The sequence below is a fragment of the Biomphalaria glabrata genome, chromosome 1 (genome assembly GCF_947242115.1).
Source record: "Biomphalaria glabrata chromosome 1, xgBioGlab47.1, whole genome shotgun sequence".
Taxonomy (NCBI): Eukaryota; Metazoa; Mollusca; class Gastropoda; family Planorbidae; genus Biomphalaria; species Biomphalaria glabrata.
In genome coordinates this window covers 63180210-63200503 of record NC_074711.1, presented here as the reverse complement: position 1 = coordinate 63200503, position 20294 = coordinate 63180210, and the positions used below count along the sequence as shown (strand labels likewise).

General features: G+C 37.5%; 2 protein-coding genes across 2 annotated transcripts; one reads left to right on the top strand and one right to left on the bottom strand.

Annotated features, from left to right (window-relative positions):
- Positions 1–9: 9 nt before the first annotated feature.
- LOC106078443 (beta-1,3-galactosyltransferase 1-like) lies at positions 10–1266 on the bottom strand. Its single transcript, XM_013239301.2, has one exon. The coding sequence runs from the start codon at positions 1064–1066 to the stop codon at positions 146–148; it is 921 nt and encodes a 306-aa protein (XP_013094755.2). The 5' UTR covers positions 1067–1266; the 3' UTR covers positions 10–145.
- Positions 1267–7085: 5819 nt separating this feature from the next.
- On the top strand, positions 7086–19107 carry LOC106066952 (COMM domain-containing protein 3-like). Its single transcript, XM_013226053.2, has 8 exons — positions 7086–7309; positions 15240–15351; positions 16114–16177; positions 16880–16914; positions 17629–17689; positions 17881–17937; positions 18572–18631; positions 18905–19107. The coding sequence occupies exons 1-8, from the start codon at positions 7171–7173 to the stop codon at positions 18962–18964; spliced, it is 588 nt and encodes a 195-aa protein (XP_013081507.1). The 5' UTR covers positions 7086–7170; the 3' UTR covers positions 18965–19107.
- The last annotated feature ends 1187 nt before the right edge of the window (positions 19108–20294 follow it).

The window sequence follows — 20294 nt, the reverse complement described above, 5'->3', positions numbered from 1 at the left end:
TCACTTTTTTTAATTTCATATTTTTTTAAAATAAAAGAACAACACTGAAAGAAAATGTTTAATTCCATTCTTGCTTTGACAATGTTGTACATCTATGTTGCTGTATTATGTGGTAATAAGATCTTGCAAGTACGAGTCAATGGAATCAAATCATGTCAATACCAACGTGTTCATAAATAAATCTTATATCAAAAAATACTGGAATGTTCGCTCTCTTGGCACAGATGCCTGTGACATAAACATCTTCCAGCCAAAACAGTTTGGTCCTGAGTGATACTTGGTAAAGTATCTCCACCGTCTTCATGGGGAAGCCGTATGCAGGGCCGTGGACAAACATCGGGAAAAACGGCTCTCCATATTCAGCATAGGATGTATAGTACTTTGAGACTTCTTGCCTGATGGGACCTTCCACAAGGTACTTGCTGTTCCCCATGATGAAATTTTGGAACCGCTCGTACTTCCTGCGCAATGCGTTCAAGATGGAGTACGGCTCGAGCTCCACGTCATCGTCTTTCTTCAACACAAACTTGGCGCCGGAGCAATGGGTGGACGCCCACTTCAGCAAGGCCACCGTCTTGAGGCTTAAGTTCCGGGGCGTTTCCACGATGGCCGACTGCAGCACATCATTGTGATGTTTGAACTCTTGATTCACGCGGCGCTGCAGGCCGTTGCTATCTGCCATGCCAAGGATAAACACTACGATGATCCCATCGTCGGCATTGCCGAAGCGCCTCCCCCTTTTTCTCTGCCAAAAGTTTTTCGGCGTGGACACGACACCGACCAAGAGATTGATGGTCCTGTTTTGACACAGTCCGCTGGGATTGTGAATGTACTTGTAGTCGTGTTTGTTGATGATAGGATCTTTGAGGAAAGCGTCAGTTGGCGCATCACCTGGCATCAGTATTCCTGCCAGGTCTAACTCAACCTGACCGTTGTCTCCCACACGTAAACCTTTGACGGTATTGGAACGATGGTGCGTGCTCAACAGAATTATCACCATGTTGAAAAGGGAGAGACATATTGTGGCTGATAACACAAGACCGATGGTTAATTTAGTTTTAAACATGGGCTTATTTTTCTATACTCGACCTAGGTTTCTTATAGATCTAGCTCTAGTCTATTTTGTTGGTGCTGGATAAATAAATCTGATCTAGATCAAGAACTTGTAATAGAAGCGAGCACGTTCGAGCAGAATAAAAAAAAAAACAACTAAAGTTACCGAACTTTGACATTTCTAAAACTTCCTTTCAATACAATGTAAAGTGAAAAATAATTTTGATTCGAGAGTATTTAAATTTTCCTTTGCAACCATAGACCATGGAACTATACTAAATCTCATGCGACTAAATAGGCCAATAATGCCTATTAGATACACATCAAAGGTAACAGGTTAGACATTTGTAATCACCAGACGCTGCTACTTCTGGTGTGTATCCAGGATCCCCCTCCTTTATGATTGCATCCATGTGGATCTACCCTGTGCTTCTATCTTCAACTGTTGTCAATTCTGAAGAGCTTCCTGTCTTGCATACATTAGTAGGCCCTATATCTTGGAATCACCATACAATATTTTATTGTGTCAGTTGACCCTTTGGAATTCTAGCATGTCCAAGAAAGCCAAAACGTCTACTGCTGATAACAATGCGGATGTCCGGGAACCCTGTTCTTCGAAGGACTTCTTCGATGCTTATCTTAGTATGCCATCTTATTTAGAGGATCAGATCTGGAAGACATTTAGCTTTTTTTTTTTTCCTGCGAGGAGTAGGTGAACCATGTTTACCTTCCGTATAACAGAGTGCTCAACACACAAGTCCGGTAGACTTACGTAGACTAAGGCCTCTACATACAAGATCCTCTGGAAAACTTTTTAATGTAACCAGATTGAGGGCCGAAACCAAAAGTTATAAAGGTGTTAATTAGGGAACTGCTCTACATTGATGACGCAGCTATACTGTTGCTGAATGTGCTGCTCAGCTTCAGACCACTGGCGGATCCAGGGGGGGGGGCGGTAGGGGCGATCGCCCCCCCCCCCCACTCAGCCGACCCCCCCCCCGAAGGGGGGGCGGACGAATTTTAGTATAGAATTCACACAATTTGTATACGAATTTATTACTTATGTTAATAATATATACTAATTATTTATATTTCAACCTATTTTTTAGATTATTTCGCCCCCCCCCTCTAGTATGTTGGCCGATTTGGTGGGGTCGGGAGGGGGCGATGGTATCAATCCCGCCCCCCCCCACCCATACACTTTCGAGTGGGGGGGGCGGTCCAATTTATTTGTAGAAATCACAGCTTGCTAACAGAAACAATTAAATATATATATATATAGGCCTATATGATTAAAACTTGTTATTAATATTTTAACCGATCTTTATATTATGTCGTTCCCTGTTTGCCGATTGGGGGAGGGGGGGGGGCGAATACCTCTACTGCCTAAACCCTTTGAGTGGGGGGGGGGCGGTCCTACTTTTATGGAGAAATCATAGTTTGTGAACAAAATTAATTCAATTAATATATAAATTTTATATTATGTCAATCCCCTTCTGGTATCTTGGCCGATTCGGTGGAGTTGGGGGGAGAGTGATTGCGTGTACTGCCCTCCCACTCTAGCCCTCTGAGTGGGGGGGGGGCGGTCCTATTTTTATGGAGAATCATAGTTTGTAAACAATATTAGTTGAGTCGCCCCACTCCTATTCTTTAATGCCAAATGCAATCTTTAGCAGAAATTATTAAAGGAGCGAGGATTAATCGTTTTCACTCTACCGCTCTCTCATTTCCAGACAAATTTTATGTAATTTCACATGAATTTATCATAATTATTTTAAGAAAGTTAGAATTCAAACGAAATTTTTAGTATAAGAGTCATGATTGAGAAGTTCTAAACTCAAATAACGTGAAACATAGTCGCCTTTTCTCAACCTTTACTCAATCTGAAATTTTTCTAGTTAAATAAATTTGAGACTATAATTCACAATTTATACTTTAATTTTATTGAATATTATTTATCGAATAATTCTTTTTTCGGCGGCGATCCTCAAAGCCAAATCTAAATATGTGGGGTATCATATCTTCTCAAGGAACAAATCGGTTTTATTTGCAATGTATTAAGGGCCTATAAATTCATATTAGAATATTTTTCAAGTACAACATTATTCGAAAGGTCCTTTTTTAATAGTATGAAAAATGAGCTTTAGGTCAGGAGAATGCGTTTCTTCAATGAAGTATGCAAGAAAAGGTTTTTGGCGTCGGAACCCCACTTATGAATAATGAGCTGTAGTTGTCATGAGAATGCGTTTCTGCAGTGAAGAAAACGCTTTTGACGAACTCCATTGATAAATAATGAGCTGTAGATGTCAGGAGAATGGGTTTCTGCATTGAAGAATGCAAGAAAACGCTTTTGACGAACTCCATTGATGAATAATGAGCTGTAGATGTCAGGAGAATGAATTTCTGCATTGAAGAATGCAAGAAAACGCATATGGCGTCGGGGCTTCGCCCCGAACTCCATTGATAAATAATGAGCTGTAGATGTCAGGAGAATGCGTTTCTGCATTGAAGAATGAAAGAAAACGCTTTTGGCGTCGGGGCTTCGCCCCGAATTCTTTTTATGAATAATGAGCTCTATATGTCAGGAGAATTCGTTTCTGCATTGAAGAATGCAAAAAATACGCTTTTGGCGACGGGGCTTCGCCCCGAACTCCATTGATAAATAATGAGCTGTATATGTCAGGAGAATGCGTTTCTGCATTAAAGAATGCAAGAAAACGCTTTTTCATTCTTTTTTGAATAATGAGCTGTATATGTCAGGAGAATGCGTTTCTTCAGTGAAAAAAGCAAGAAAACGCTTTTGGCGTCGGGGCTTCACCCCGAATTCTTTTTATGAATAATGAGCTCTATATGTCAGGAGAATGCGTTTCTGCATTGAAGAATGCAAAAAATACGCTTTTGGCGATGGGGCTTCGCCCCGAACTCCATTGATAAATAATGAGCTGTAGATGTCAGGAGAATGCGTTTCTGCATTGAAGAATGAAAGAAAACGCTTTTGGCGTCGGGGCTTCGCCCCGAATTCTTTTTTGAATAATGAGCTGTATATGTCAGGAGAATGCGTTTCTTCAGTGAAAAAAGCAAGAAAACGCTTTTGGCGTCGGAGCTTTGCCCCGAAACCAACTATGGAACCTTATAGCGCTGCCCCAGTTGTTTTGTTTTTCGCCGAAGGTTGAGAAATGCTGCGCTTTTTATCTCATATATATATATATACGCACGTTTATGCATAGGGTTAGGGTTTACTGGGCTTTAGGGTTAGGGTTTGGAAAAAAATCGCCCCCCCCCCCCACTCCAAAGTTCTGGATCCGCTAGTGCTTCAGACTCTGGTTGACGGACTGTCTGCTGCATGACAGAAGTGGCTTAAACATTAGTCAAAACATAACATATTACCCCGTATTTAAATTTAGTGCCATAGGCCTACGTATAAAATGTATACTGACAAGTTATTTTAAACGTGTGTACGTTAGCGGGCCGAATCAGAAACCCCATTAGTTTCTATTGTTTGTAAAATGTTTGTAAAATGTTTTACACGTTTCCGATGTTCCTTCAGAGTTGAAGACAGTTTACTTCCTTGTCCAAACCTCCATAAGGACGGCGGGGGATGGGAGCGGGCAGGGTTTGAACCCGGGACCATCGATAAATCCAAACGACAGTCCAGCGCGCATACCGCACGACCAGACAGCCATCCGATGGTTAAATTTAATGCCCAGGGAAACACAAGCGCGCATAACGGGTACTGAATTGGCGGATCTATATTAAATTGTCTCATGTTTTTACTTGATCAATATTCAAATATGCATTTATATGCTCTAAGTAGGCTATAGGCCTATATATATTGTAAAGACATCAGATTTTTCTTTTAGTCTCTAGAAAAAAGGTAATTTCAAAGTTCAAACTCCTTCCTTCCCCTCCCCACCTGCTCCGTCAGCAAAATGTGCCCTTATACATGTTGAGAAAAGCTTATTTAGAGAGGGGCCGGGCCGCCCCCCGAAAAAAAAATGTCGGCGAAAAATAATATTTAAAAAAAGACGTTCATATGCATCTGTAGGAAACTTTGTTTTGTTACGGAACTATAATTAGTAGAATTAACTCTTGCAAAGCTGAGAAAAAGTGGGGAAAGAATAAAACTAAAGAAGGCGCATATATTAGGCCTAATATATTATAGGCTACTCTTAATTTTGTTTATGCCTATTTTAAGCCCTTTAACTATAATAAGCATTATTTCAATGCGCAAGTTATAGGCCTGAGTTATTTATAAAATTAACAAATCTGAGATTGAGCAAAGGTTTCTTATGAATTCTAAACTTTCCAAAACAAAGTTTTTCTTTAAATAATTAAGACGAATTTATCCTTTATGCCAGAAAGTAGGCTAATTTTAGAACCTGTCTCGACGCCATACTTGACTATCATGTTTTAAAAGTTATGTTTTCGGCCAAGGAGGCGGCGGCAGAGTGAAAACGATTATCGTGTAGGCCCTACGTATAGTACGTATCCTCTATCCATTTTATATTAACAAATAACGATTGCAATCGCCATTAGAAAAATTAAGAAATTCATCCTCCTGGCACAATTTTCTTCTAGTTCTGAGTAAGAACGTTGTAGTAGGCTACATATTTAAATATAGGTCGAGACGGACTAGACCTAGCTAATAGCCTATACGTAGCTATAAAACATAAAATTTCGTCACTATAATATATGATCTTGTGTTGTTTAATTGTTCTGTATTAGTGTAGGCCCTTATTATAACTTTATTTTGCAATCATTTTGATTAGAACTAATGATATCTGTTTTGCGGTCACAATAAACGAAGTCCGAGAAGTCGTACAGTCCACAAAACAATGATTCGGGGCAAGTGAGAATTTCGACTGTTACCAGGGCCGGTCTTGGGGAATGCGGGAAGCCCAATTTAATGAATGCTTAAATTGCGATATCGAGGTCCCTCTTCCAATTTTTTTTTTTACAATAGCAACTATTTTATCCAATTAAATCATTATATAAACATTTGTTATACAACATGCACAAGAAGCAACTCAAAACATTACTTCACAAGCGAATTGTTGTAGGCCCTACATCTAAGCTATAATAACAAGATATTAGCCTAAATGAATTTTTTAAAAAATCAGTTATCACTAATAAATAGACAGAGAATAACTTAAAACTGGGCCTTTCTTGATTTCTTCTTAGCAAAATCTGTTATAAAATTGGTGTCTCGAATCTGTTCCTTCTTCCCTAGTGCTATTAGAGCATGTATGGGTTGCCTGAGCCAGCCAGGAAAACCAGTGACTTGGCAGAATTTAAGTCATGATGCGTAGGACGTAATCTTCTTCTTTTTAACTTTTTAAAGTTATATATGGCTCCTTTTGTCTCGAAAGGCAATGGATGCGCCCAAGTGAGTTCCTCTCCGGGGCGCATTCCTGGGCCTTGGATAAAGGGGTCATGGGTGGCCCATGCGTCATGATCCCTCTCTCGACCTTGCTGATGTGATCCAAAGGAACGCATCGCATTACATTTGGCACCAACTCAGTTGCAGAAGCTGCCGGAGGGAATTTCGTAGCTGATACTCCCAACGCCTAAGGGGCTTCACTCCTGATTTCTCCTCGAGGTTGTCTCCTGAAGCCTCAGTACCGCAAGGCAGCGGGGGTTTGAAGTCAGAGTACCTCTCTCCTAGATGAACTGCCTTACTAGGCTGACGAGCTCCATCTGCCCGAAGCTCCCGGTTTTGTGGCGCCAGGTATCCGCCTTCACCCCTTCACCTGTTAGTAAGAGCAGTTTCGCCGGGCTTAATATCTAAGCCACACGAGCATGCCAGGTGCTGGACTTAGTTGTCAGAGGCTATTTGAGACGCATGCCATTAGGAGTACTTTATAGACAATGGGAGCTTAACCCCATTGACACCCCTGGCCATGACAACCTTTGAAACCTTTTTAAGTTAAGTATGTATAATATAAGAAGAAGAAGATAAGGTTGGTCCTGTGTATACGCAAGAAAGATATTTAATTCGTAAAAAGCATGAAGCTAATTAAATTATTAAAGGTTGAATCGTTGAATCATGGTTGAGCTTATGTCATGTGACTGTCTCCGCCTACCTCCCTCTTCCGTCAGTGCAATCTATATGTAAACATGGAGTTAGGTGCTTCTGTGACAGAAAACATAATAATTGCTGGCGACTCAGCTTTTATACATGACAACTCATATGGACAACTTGTTTCTTGTGCATGTAAAGGAATACTTTTTGAAGAACACCGAAACGTTATAGAAAGTAAGGAGTTGTAAGGAAGACTAGTCTTATTTGGTAACTTGAATCATGATCATCATCGTCATCATGATTCCGAGATGGTATATTTAATAAAATAATATTAATTAATATTATAATATAATAATAATATAATCTTCTTCTAGATTCTAGAACTAAGAATATATTTATAGTTTCAAAATTCTATCATCAATGTATTCTAAATCTAGAGTGAGTCTACTATGACTTAGATTAAGTTAGATGATCACGATAGATCAAGAATCTAGATCTAGGTCTAGATTTCTAGATTCTTATCATTCTACTACTCTAGTGACTAGTCTAGTCTAGGCCTAGGGCTTAGGCTAGGGTTCTAGAATCTACATCTAGAATCTAGATCTAATAACTAATTTAATTTTATTAGTTTTTTATTTGATATGTGCTCTCTTATATGGAGAAATTGTGTTGTATTGTAGATCTAGAGCTAAGTGCTAGAAGAATGGGTAATCCTGTATATCAGCGTCCCGCGTTCATAAAATGTCGATAATTAGCCAGGATAAAATTTAATTCATTTAATGCATGTAATTAGTGTTTTTTAATAAATTTGGATTAAAAAAAAGAACCTTTACATTTTGAATGTCATAAATAAAGTACGTTAGCGACTTTTAATATGATCTGCACGCCGCCATTTTGTTTGTTGGTAATGTACCGTGGTGTTGCCAACTTGTAGTATTTTAAGGATCTTTTTTTTTTTTTCACATTTTGTTTACTAAAGGCTGTTGCAAGTGTTCTAAAGATAAATAAAGTAATTAATAATAGAAACTAAGGTAAATTTTGATGATGGATAGATGAGTGGATGGATGTTTGTGGTTGGTTATTTGCTTGGATTTATGGTTGGTTGCATGGTTGTGTTAGGGTGTTTGATGGTTGGATGTTGTTGGTTTGCTGTGGTTGGTTGGATGGGTTGTTGTGTTAGGATGTTTGATGGTTGGATGTTATTATTTTGCTGTGGTTTTTTGGTTGGCAGTGGTTGGATGGTGTTGGTAGGTTGATTGCGGTTGATTGGATGGATAGTTTATTGGTTGATTTGATTGATGGTTGGTTGTGATTTTTTTCTTGTTTGGCAGTGGTTTTTTGGTTGTGGTTGAATGGATAGATGGTTGGCTGGGAGGTTGTGTTAAGGTGTCTGATGGTAGGTTAGTTGGATATTGTTGGTTTGCTGTGGGTGGTTGGTTGGTTATTTTTGGTTGGATGGTTTGATGGGGTTGGTAGGTTGGTTGGCTGTGGTGGTTGTTTGGATGGTTTGATAGTGTTGGTTGGTTGGTTGTGGTTGGTTTGATGGTATTAGAAGGTTTGTTTGTTGGTTGGATATTGTTGGTTGGATGGTTTGGTGGGGTTGGTAGGTTGGTTGGATATTGTTGGTTTGCTGTGGATGGTTGGTTATTGTTGGTTGGATGGTTTGATGGGGTTGGTTGGCAGTGGTTGTTGGTTGTGTTTGGTTGGATGGTTTGATGGTGTTGGTTGGTTGGTTGTGGTCGGATGGTGTTGGTAGGTTGTTGATTGTGGGTCTATTCACAGTTAAAATAGTAAAGGTAGTAAAAATTTAAATATTTGGTTAAAATCTAATATAAATAGTGCATGTTCACAAATTCATAAATCAGATCTTCGTAGATAGCCCCACTTCCCGGATAAAGCCCAGTACCTTCCCAGGGTCGACATTATCAAATAGTGCTTTTAAATTAGTGGCTCTAAAATATTTCGCCCTGACATCCTGGTATCTGGGGCAATCAACGAGGATATGTTCCACGGTGAGGCGAGAGTCACAGTACTCACAAAGTGGGGGCTCCTCTCTCTTCAGTACAAAAGAGTGCGTGATGTAGGTGTGGCCAATCCTAAGTCTGGACATGGTCGTGCTACCACGCCTTGTCAGACCCTTAGATGTGGGCCGCCACCTGACATCCGCCACAATCTGCCTGAGTTTACTGTGAGTCTCAGCCTCCCATAGGTTCTGCCACTCTCGATAGGTGGCAGAGGCAATACTTTGTCTCAGGTCCGAGTAGGGAATTTGGGTTCCTGACACCGCATGATTTAGGGCTCTCTTTGCTTCTCTGTCTGCGGCTTCGTTTCCCTCAATGCCAACATGGGAGGGGACCCAGATGAAGGTGACATCCCTACGGTCGGCTGTTATTTGGTCCAACAGCTTCAGGCTCTTATGTACCAATGGGATGTCAGTCTTCATCCGCCCCAAAGCTTGCAGTGCAGATTTGGAGTCGGAGCAGATTATAAATTTCCTCCTTTCTGATGCTTTTACGGCCATAAGTGCAATTCGGCCGTAAAGATGGAGCAGCCATCGGGGAGTCTACGGGAGATTGTTTTGTTCCGAAAGGAGCAGGCACATGCGACCTTTCCTTCCATTTTGGATCCGTCTGTGTAGATGGTGCCACAATCTCCGTAGCTCTCCTGCAGTTCCCTAAATTGGACTTGTAGTATGCTTGGGTCTGTATTTTCTTTTTTGAAATTAAGGAGGGATACATTTAATTTGGGTTTATTCATTAGCCAAGGAGGGTTCTGAGGGGTTTCTATTTTAGAGATTTGGTCAATGGGTGGGGTTAAATTTTGGATGGGTTCTCTCATTCGAAGGCCCAACGGCTGTATGACGTTAGGCCTTCGATTGTATAATTCTACCTCTGTGGGGTTAAATATGGAGTCAAAAGCAGGGTTCGTGGGGTTGGATTTTAGCTTGACTTGAGCTTTTTCATTCTTATATCCATGGGGAGTTCTCCAGCCTCCACATGGAGACTTGGGATAGGTGATGTGCGAAACGCGCTGAGACAGAGACGCAGGTCAGCATTTTGTATTGGTTCCAGTATTTTTAGGTACGACTTCCTTGCTGCTCCATATATTATGGATCCGTAGTCTAGCTTGGATCGAATTAGACTCCGATAAAGCAGCTGCAAGGTATCTCTGTCAGCTCCCCAATCCGTATGGCTGAGTACTCTAAGTATGTTTAATGACTTTTGGCATTTCTTCTTAAGTTCCTTAATGTGGGGGAGAAAATTAAATTTGGAATCTAAGGTGAGGCCTCAAAATTTTGAATCCGCACTGGTAGTTTGAGATCACTTTATTCCTTTCCAGGTACCAGACCAGCCTACTGTTAATCATTCTTTCCATGGTTTTGCAGATGCAGCTTGTTAGTGCTATTGGTCGATAGTTAGCTGGGCCAGAGCCGTCTCTTCCCGGTATAACTGTGGCTTTCCTCCAGCTGTTTGGGAAAGCGCCTGTTTGCCACACACAGTTATAGACCCCTAGCAGGACTGCCAATGAGGGTTCGGGAAGGTGCTTGAGGAACTGGTAATGGATTTCGTCTTCTCCAGGCGCTGTGTCATGTGACTTGTCCAGCGATTCCCTCAGTTCCTCAAGCGAGAACGGTTTGTTGTAGTCTTCATTGTTCTCTGACCTGAAATCAATAGGGTGTCTTTCCTCCCTAGTTTTGACTTTTTGGAACTCTGGCGTGTAGTGTGCATTGGATGATTTTTCTGCTATTGAGAATGCAAGGCAGTCAGCTATTTCTCTGGGGGACGTGACAGTTCGTCCTTGGTTTTTCAAATGCCCTATTGCATTTGATTCTTTCCCTTTGATTCGCCTTACTGCCTTCCAAACCGCTCTAGCAGAAGTTTTGGCATCCAGACTGCCGACAAAACTTCTCCAGGAATTCCTTTTGGCTAACCGTATGGTTTGTCTAGCCTTTGCTCTAGCTATCCTGAATAGCTTTAGGTTTTCCTGGGAAGGATTCTTTATAAATGCAGCCAGTCGTTTTTTCCTATCGCCAATAGCACTTTTGCAAGCTGTATCAAACCATGGTTTGCTAGGCCGTTTTGGATTTGCAGAGGTTAGGGGTACAACTTTCCTGGCTATACTTAGTAGCTTGCTAGCAAAGGTATCAGCTGGGTTCTGTTCGTGGAGGATATTTTCTGTGATATCCTCGGAGCATCTTTTTTGGAATTGTTCCCAATCGGCCTTATTCAGTTTCCACCGCTGAGGTCGTCCCAATGAAGGGAGATTGTTAGTAATGATGATTGGGAAGTAATCACTTCCCCGTAGATCATTGCTAACTGACCATTTAAAATCGTCCAGAAGTCCGGGGACGCATACGGTGAGGTCAATGCATGTGAGTGATCCAGTTCCTGGGTGCAAGTAGGTCGGTGATGCATCATTAAGTATGCATAAATCATGTTGGAGGAAGATATCCTCCAGCATACGACCTCTTGTGTCGGTATTGTTGGATCCCCACATGGTGTTATGGGCATTGAAATCCCCAAGGATTAAATAAGGCCGGGGGAGTTGTTTCAATAGGTCCTCCATGTCTGTTCGGTTTAATGGAGCGCCTGGTGGTAGATACAGGCTGCAGCAAGTGATAACCTTGTGAAGGGTCATCCTAGCTGCTACGGCCTGTAGTGTGGTCTGTAGTTCTACCCTCTCATGGGGGATGCTATCCTTCACAAGGATACAGACTCCACCTGATGCTCTCTCTGCATCCTCAGCATTCTTGCTATAAGCACGGTAGCTTCGGAAGCTGATGCAATCTTTCAGAATTGTTTCCTGTAAGCAGTAGCTGCATTTCCTCGTAATTGGCCTTCTGGTTAGAGCGGAGGTCTTTTCCTCCTCTCTCGCCTCGGGCATCCTCTCCGCTTTGATTTCCCCCCTTATGGAGTTGGTCAACCTCTAATTCGGTAGAGGTTGGGGTGTCTGGCTGGGTTCTCTGAGGAGAACCTGTGTCAGACATGATGTCTCCGGGTTCTCCCGGAGTATTGGTTTTGACATGCTGCTCAGTCCCCATGCTCTCATCAGCGAGCACAGAGAACCTGTTCTTTAGCATGACAACAGGGCTTTCTTGTTTCTTCAGAGGTGTGTTCTTTGGCGGTGTTTTCTTCTGAGTTGGAGGAGGAGGAGGGGGTGGTGGGGTCAATTTGTCCGTCTGTGTGGCTATGGATCTTCCTATCTTAGCAACAGCCTGGGCGTAGGTCTTTGTCAAGCCGAATTGGCCCTTGGGTAGGGCCAGTACAGCCGATTTCGCCTGGCTGAAGGTACTTCCATTTCTTGCCTTGTACTCCTGCACGGCAACCTCCTGTTTCCACACAGGGCAGTCCTTGGAGTAGGCTGAGTGGCCAGCTTGACAGTTTGGTCACTTGAACTTATATAGCAAACATAAATAATGGGGTCTACAGTCATTCTGTAGTAATACATCAAGACAACTTCGTAGACCCCAACGACAGCGATACACACACACTCAAAACATCGAGAATATGTGGATGAGAGCAAAACGAAAATTAAAACATCAATTCGGAACAAGCAACGGACTCTTCCATTCATATTTAAATAAATAAATAAATATTAACATTGCACATGGTTTACATTGTGTTTTAAGTGTTCGATTTTGTTTTTGTTGAATTTTTCTTGATTTAATTAAATCTAATAATAGAACGAGATTCCAATTCTAGGACTACCTGTCTTCAAAATCATTAGGTTAAGTTTGATAATGTATCGGTAACTGTATGCGTGCAAATATTGGATTCCTTATAATAAATATAGGCCTTATCTTAATCGCTCAGTGTGTAGTACTGTAGATCCTAAAAGGATTAAGCCTATACTAGTAGCACTGTCTACGCATGTAGGCTATTACATTATTTCGAAAAATGTGTTAGAGCCTACATTAATTTAGTATTGCACTGTAGAATTAGGAGCGTCCCTTTTATAAGAGCATATATATCATAAAACATTTTAACAATTTGATACATAAGTGGCATCCATTTGCTCCTGTGGCCCCACCAGTCCATTTTGGTGCCGGCCCACCGGGCATTTGCCCGAACGCCCATATAGCCAATCCGCCCCTGCATTTACAGCACCAAGATTCGTAGTGCTCCTAAAAAATGAAAAGTCTCATAAAATCCTCCTAAAAATTGCCCTCACCTAAAATCTAGGCCTACTTGTAGCAGTGGACAGTCCGTAGATCTAGGCCTACCTATCTTATCTTATATAATACAGACGTTACTTCAAAAAAGAAGATGATTACGTCCTACGCGTCATGCATTTAGTCATGCATATTAACCAATGACTTAAATTCTGCCAAGTCACTGGTTTTCCTGGCTAGCTCAGGCAACCCATACCTAGTGACAGTGTCTACCTTTAGATCTAAGATGTAGTGAAAATAATTCTCACCTTACCTGAAAACTCTTTGAATTTTAGTCAATTTAATGTTCTCGATATATTTAATGTCTTGATTTACGCTAAATCACTAGAATCTAATGAATATAATTAGCACAAATGCACACCATGACCATATATAAGATCTTCTTATCTTATATAATACAGACGTTACTTCAAATATATATATATACCCAAGGGCCAATTCGGCTTGACAAAGACCTACGCCCAGGCTGTTGCTAAGATAGGAAGATCCATAGCCACACAGACGGACAAATTGACCCCACCACCCCCTCCTCCTCCAACTTAGAAGAAAACACCGCCAAAGAACACACCTCTGAAGAAACTTATATATACATATAAGTACTAAAAATATACATTTTCACCACAGAGAATATTATGAAGGCATCTGTAAAAGAATGTTTCTTATTTAAAAAATATGAAATAGCGACATATTTGAGATGTTTAAAATAAATCTTTGGAAAAAAAAGATTACATTGTTCTCTGTTCTGGCTGGGATGTTGGCAAGATATTTATTATTTTCACAATCAAGTACCAATAATTTATTTGAAAAATGCATAGTTTTGTGTATGTTTTACAATGCATCAAACATGGCAGGACAAACTGAATATATAAATGTGTATATGAATATATATGTTAATATATATGTATATATATAATATCACACATATATAGCACATACATATAGATCATACATTCCATCCTTAAAGTCTCCTAAAATCTTGTCATGGTAAAGTTCTACTAACATTGACATCTCTGTATCTTATATTTGTCAATGGCTGTAATTTGATCACAGTATTTTACTATTTTAAGTTTTTTAAATTCTGAAAAAAAAAAAAAATTCTGGAAAAAATGAGTAACAGCCTAGAGCCTAAAGAAAAACGTAAGACATAATAATTATTTATACTGGTGGGGTATCTAATAAATCTGGACATAGATCTAAATCAATCACAGCATAAGAGCATTATATTATATATATATATATATATGCCTATAAATATATATATATATATATATTTGACATAGATTTAGATCAAAACTCTAAACATTTGAAATAAAAATACAAAAACAAAAATATATATTTACAATAATTTATCAAATTGTTTTTTTTAGATCTGCATAAAATAAAATCGTTTTCTTATAAAAAAAAAATAGTAGTTAGATTTGTAAAAGAAATGTTTATTTGTAGTTGGCAGCTTTCGAAATGACACGCCTCCCCCCGCCAAAAAAAATCTAGCCAAGTTGCTGATCAAGCCTTGACAACAAAGAATGTCGTGAAAATGACGCGGGGCGCTGATCTACAGGATTACCGAAGAATGAATTTCTACAGTTCATAATATAATACAGAAAACACTTGGTCATCTAGCTGTATGAGTATGCCAGAGGGGGGATTGAGATTGCTGAAGTAAAGTGCTTGGCTTCTGAACTGAGGGGTCTCGATAAAAAAAGCTCTGTGAAGACTGATATTTTGAATTTTGGGATTTTTAAGACACCACTGAGTCCATCCAACTGTAATGGGTACCTGAGGTTTGTTGGGTAAGTTAAAGTAGTTGGTCATTTAGTTGGCCACATGACACCCTCATTAACCCTCAGCCAAAGAAACAGATGACATTTACAGCATCTTCCCTATATATCTGAAAAGGGTACTTTACTTTGCTATGATGGTCTTAGTCTTATTATTATATAATTATATTACACATAAAAAGTTTGATTATATCCCATCACACACCATTCACAGACAATCCTGCTTTCAAAGATATAGACAAAGATGTTTTAAAAGCTGCTTATAGTGGTATTGTCACTCTTGTTATTGAAGCTGCCAAACATGACAGCACAGCAGAAAATTTGAGGTAAAACTAAAGCAATACTTTCTTAATTATTGTAGTTTTAGTTAAGGTGGTTAGTTATTAGACTAGTTACTTTTGAAGTCCCCAAACTTTCTTTAGGCATGGATATTATTACTTTCTGGCCTTTATCTCATGTAGGAGTTTTTCCTTGTCATATAGACAATGACATTTTAAACTCATATGTTTTTTTTTTATATTGCTCTTAATTGGGAATAGTTAATGAGTGAATGAGTCAGGACTTTGATTTTTATGTTCATAGATTTATGTCATTAAAACAGTAAAATGTTTGTTGGTGGACGGTCTTAAAGCTCTAGCAAAGAAGGTATGATACCTTCTTTTGGCCTTTTGGAATAAAGAAGATTATTATATGCATCATTTTGGCAAGGCAATAATATAACACCAGTAAGTAAATGTATGCAATAGCATGCTATGAGAACCCCCCCCCCCCCTTTTCCAATATAGTTTGATCAAGGTCTCTTGCCTCTAATGGAATTAATGAAATTTCTACAGCAAGTAATATTTCTACATTTATAACTAAATTTGCTTTGCCAATTGGAGACTGTTGTTGAAGCAGAAGGACAGATGTATGTTCATTATTGCCATGTTGACATTCAAAGTGTAAAATCTTTGACTAGACATCTAAACTTATTAAAACATCTATTTGCTTACATTTGTTTTAATGTATACTTATATTCATTTAATATTAAAGTAAAATTATTACTTTTTTTTATCTAACCATAGTTTTAAAAAATGTTTTTTTTTTAGTACATTTTTGGAAGATTGCAAGTATACAGTGGACAGAATAAGCACTTTTAACAAGATATTTCTAGTAAGTTCAAATTGTTGTAAATACTAGGTTCGGAATTTTCTCTTAACCATAGCCCTTCACTCTTCCCTTGCCAGCAGCTGTCCATAGCAGAACTGTATATCAAGTATATCAACTGTCCAGCAAGTATTTCTTTGGATGACCCTTCTTCATGCTCCCTCCACTGTACCTTGAAGGATGTCTTACAATCTGACCAAATCAGTTCAGCTTTCATTTCTTCACAATATTAAAGAGTTCCTCCTTTTTGCCTGTCAGAGAATTGACATGTTAAAGTAAAAATTCATTTGAAGTACTAAATTAGACATACTCATTTGGGATTTCATACCTGTTGGGATAATAAAGTCTGAAGATAAGTTCAGGGCATTTTAAAGGTGATGATGGACAATGCTTTGAAAGAAGCAAAGTCAATAAATGTAGAATCCACTTGGTTAAATAAAAAAGGTTATTATTGATTGATAATGAACCTAGTTATCAATGCTGTTATGAAAAATAATATGGATTTGCTAATAGTATTTTAAAAAAGCTTGTTGTAATAAAGTATTACTATGCATTTTGTTTATAGCAAGAACTTATGTGAAATGTTGAAATAGCTGGTTGATAGACAGAACTAATATGATATTAGTTGCTTTTTTTAATTATTACTATTTTTACTGTATTAAGACTTTATGCATTTTACAAATGATTTGAACAAAATTTTTATTTCAGTCTCAAAAATCCCACATACAACTTTTATTGGGAAAGTAAGTAATAATTCATTTACTAATACTTACCTTTTTTTTTTGTATATTGAATTTTTAACTTAATTAAAAGTGTTAATTCATGATATAACTTTATTGATATCATCTTAATTTAGGGGCATTGAGGTGATGTGGTTAAGCATTGAAGTCTTTAAGCATTGTTGTGGTTGGAATTTTAGGATTTAGAATTATTTAGGAAAATATAGGCTGATTGTTCTGCTTGTCAAACAACATCCTATTAGCCACAGAAACAAATTAATTTTCCTCATGTGTCTCATGGAGCTATTGGTCACAGAAAAAAAAAATTTTTCCTCATGTGTCTCATAGAACTATTAGCCACAGAAACAAATTAACTTTTCTTGTGTGTCTGATAGAATGATTAGCCACAACAAATTACCATTTCTCATGGAGCTATTCTTCACAGACAAAAATTATCTTTCCTCATGTGTCTCATAGAACTATTAGCCACAGAAACAAATTAGCTTTCTTTGTATGTCTCATGGAGCTTTTAGCTACAAAAGCAAATTGACTTTCCCAATGTGTCTCATAGAACTATTAGCTGCAGACACAAATTAACTTTCTTCGTCTTATGGCCTATAAGCTACAGAAACAAGTTAACTTTCCACTGCTTGTTTTGCTTTGTTTTTTTTTTTTGTTTTTTTGTTTTTTATGTATGAAATTGATTAGTGTTTGATAGTTTATTTATTGTGTTTTTAGAGTAGGCTCAAGTTTTCCTCACATTGTTGATGTGGAGTGGCGATTAGATTATTATATTAAGGTAAATTCCAAATAATGTTTCAAATAATTTTTTTTTATTTTATTATTTTTCTGATCAAAACACTTTTAAGTCTATGGGGAAAAAAATGTTTGAATGTTGAAAATTTTATCTTTTGATCTTTTTTAAGTTTCCTAAATAAAAAAGTCATTTTACTAATGTAATTTGTTTCTATTGAATTTTATTTCTTTCAGAGTAATAACTTAGAAAAGATTGATTCTGCTGTTTATTTGATAAATTTGAAAACAGAAGTAAGTTAAACAATTTTTCTAATATAAAGTTATACTTCATTAGTTTCAACATTGGTTTCTATAAAGAGAAAATTGATTGATACCATGCTTATTAAGTGGTTTAAAATGTGATTAATACATTATATGTTTTTCAGTATTACTTTTAAGTAATAAGTGAAAGATTGCCAAGTTTTAGTTATAGTTTGTATTTGTAATTCTGGTTCTTGGTTTTGCCATTGCAACAAGATCTAGCTTTTAGAGGAAAAACAGTTGTTGAAGAATTTGTTTCTGCTTTTGAGTCTTTTAGACAGATCATTAACTTTTCAAGTCAGTGGTTATAGTTTGGAATGCGGTGTAGAGAGTTTTTTTTTCTTATTTGTGTATGGTCTCAAGGACAGTCACTAATCTGATACAAAAAAAATCACTTTGTGTAACCAAATATTACCTTTTATAAACATGAAGGACAAAAAAAGGTAAAAAAAAGTAACAGTATTTTCATATGAGAAGAAACAAAAAGCACTTTATAACTGCAAAATACTTGTAAACAGTTTTATTCATTTAGGTTAATCCAAGCTGAAATTTTTCTACTAATTGAAACAAAAAGTAGTTTGCTTTATTTATTGATTAATTCCTGTGTTACTATTGATCCATATAGGAACCAGATGAGCAAACCATCAAAGACATACAGTTCTCTTGTACACTAGAGCAGTTACAGGTACTTTTTGGTTTTATACAGATAAAAAAAACATTTTTAAAATTTAACTTCGTACCTTTTGGGTAAAGAAATATTATTGTAAGAAAATATATTAATCAAATTACACCTAACTTTTTCAGTAGCCGTTAGTGCATTGTTCAACACTTAGTGTTTGATTGTTCTTGTACAAATTATTTTAGATGTTATTTTAGTTCTAATTTTTCTTTAATAGCTTTTATTATTTTATTTAGCTTTATTATTGTTAGATGTTTTGCTGTACGTTTTGTTTGGCAGGATCTGGTTGGAAAATTAAAAGATGCAACAAAATGCATGGAGAAAATTGCTCAAGTATAAAAATAAACTTGTTTGAACTACCCAGCATGAAAAAAAAATGGAAATGAGAATAACAGATTCGGTTCTTAGTAATTATTAGGAAAGAACAACAAAAAATATTTGTGTGCAACAGGATTATTAAAAATAAAAATATGGGAAAATTCGCTACCATTCTTGTTTTAGTTACTCGTTTTGTTAAATTTTTTTTTTTTGGGTGCACAAAAGATCTTTTAAAAGTTATTATTGTTTATCCGATTTAAAAAAAAACTAGATGTAATTTCAGAATAATATATTGAAATATATCAATCAAAATAAAAAAAACATAGTCTAAGGATAACATTAATTTATAAGTAGGTCCAATTTTTTTTCCTTAAATGCTTGTATGTCTTTGTTGATTATGATTGAATACTACTTAGTAAATAAGTTGCCAGATTTTTTTGAGCTCAAGATAGATCACAGCACTAAATTGCAAACTTCTCAACACTACTAGTGTCCTGGCTAGTATCTTATGTGTTGTGCAAATCCAATACTATTTCACTCAACCAGTATAAACCACTCAAAGAACATTACAATTAACAAGATAGACGTACTCAAAAATTCTTACTACTTTAAACAATGTATTTATTCACAAGTGGGATTCTTGTCTCCCTATCCGTCGTTACTTATCCATCTCTAGCAATATTCAACCTTCTCTAAGCTATAGCCATCTTGTTCTTCATCTACGCCTATTCTGCTTCTACATTAGTCTGTCTGACTAGTCACTACTTTTACCATTGTTAAAAAACAATACACAATATATATGGCTCCTTCTGTCTCTGAAGACAATGGGTGCGCCCAGAGGAGTCACTGGCTTTGGTTACGTCTTGAGATGGGGCAGAATCTGGAGTGACTGATCAAGCCAATTCTTTGTATATGCATCTTTCCTAGGGCTAGCTGACAGGGCAGCTTTCTTGTTCTTTCTTTTGGCTGACGCAGCTTTGTTTCTTTTCCACACAATATATTTATCTACAAAACTAACATACTCTCGAAACTAAAATAGGTCACTACACTAGCTAAACTATATTTAACATCCTGGTCATAGCTAATGCCCAGACTCTCATCTCATTTCTATAAGATGAACCATAGCCTGTCTGTGACTAAAGAAGCAAATAGTAGGCAGAAAATGTCTCTTTAAATAAACATTTATTTGACACATTTTAACAAGTATCTGAACAGCAAGGCCCATCAAATGTTTTTGAAGTGGGCAAAGATGTCTTTTATAATATTGGCAAGTATTCTAGTTTTATAAGATTTGTTTTTTTTTTAAATCCTATTTTTATATCTAATTTTTTATTTAAAAAAAGAAAACATC

Coding starts and splice junctions, on each gene's coding strand:
- LOC106066952 (XM_013226053.2), top strand. CDS start 7,171: ATGGAGTTAGGTGCTTCTGTGACAGAAAACATAATAATTGCTGGCGAC. Junction 7,310..15,239: donor ACACCGAAACGTTATAGAAA/GTAAGGAGTTGT, acceptor CACCATTCACAG/ACAATCCTGCTTTCAAAGAT. Junction 16,915..17,628: donor ATACAACTTTTATTGGGAAA/GTAAGTAATAAT, acceptor TTGTGTTTTTAG/AGTAGGCTCAAGTTTTCCTC.
- LOC106078443 (XM_013239301.2), bottom strand. CDS start 1,066: ATGTTTAAAACTAAATTAACCATCGGTCTTGTGTTATCAGCCACAATA.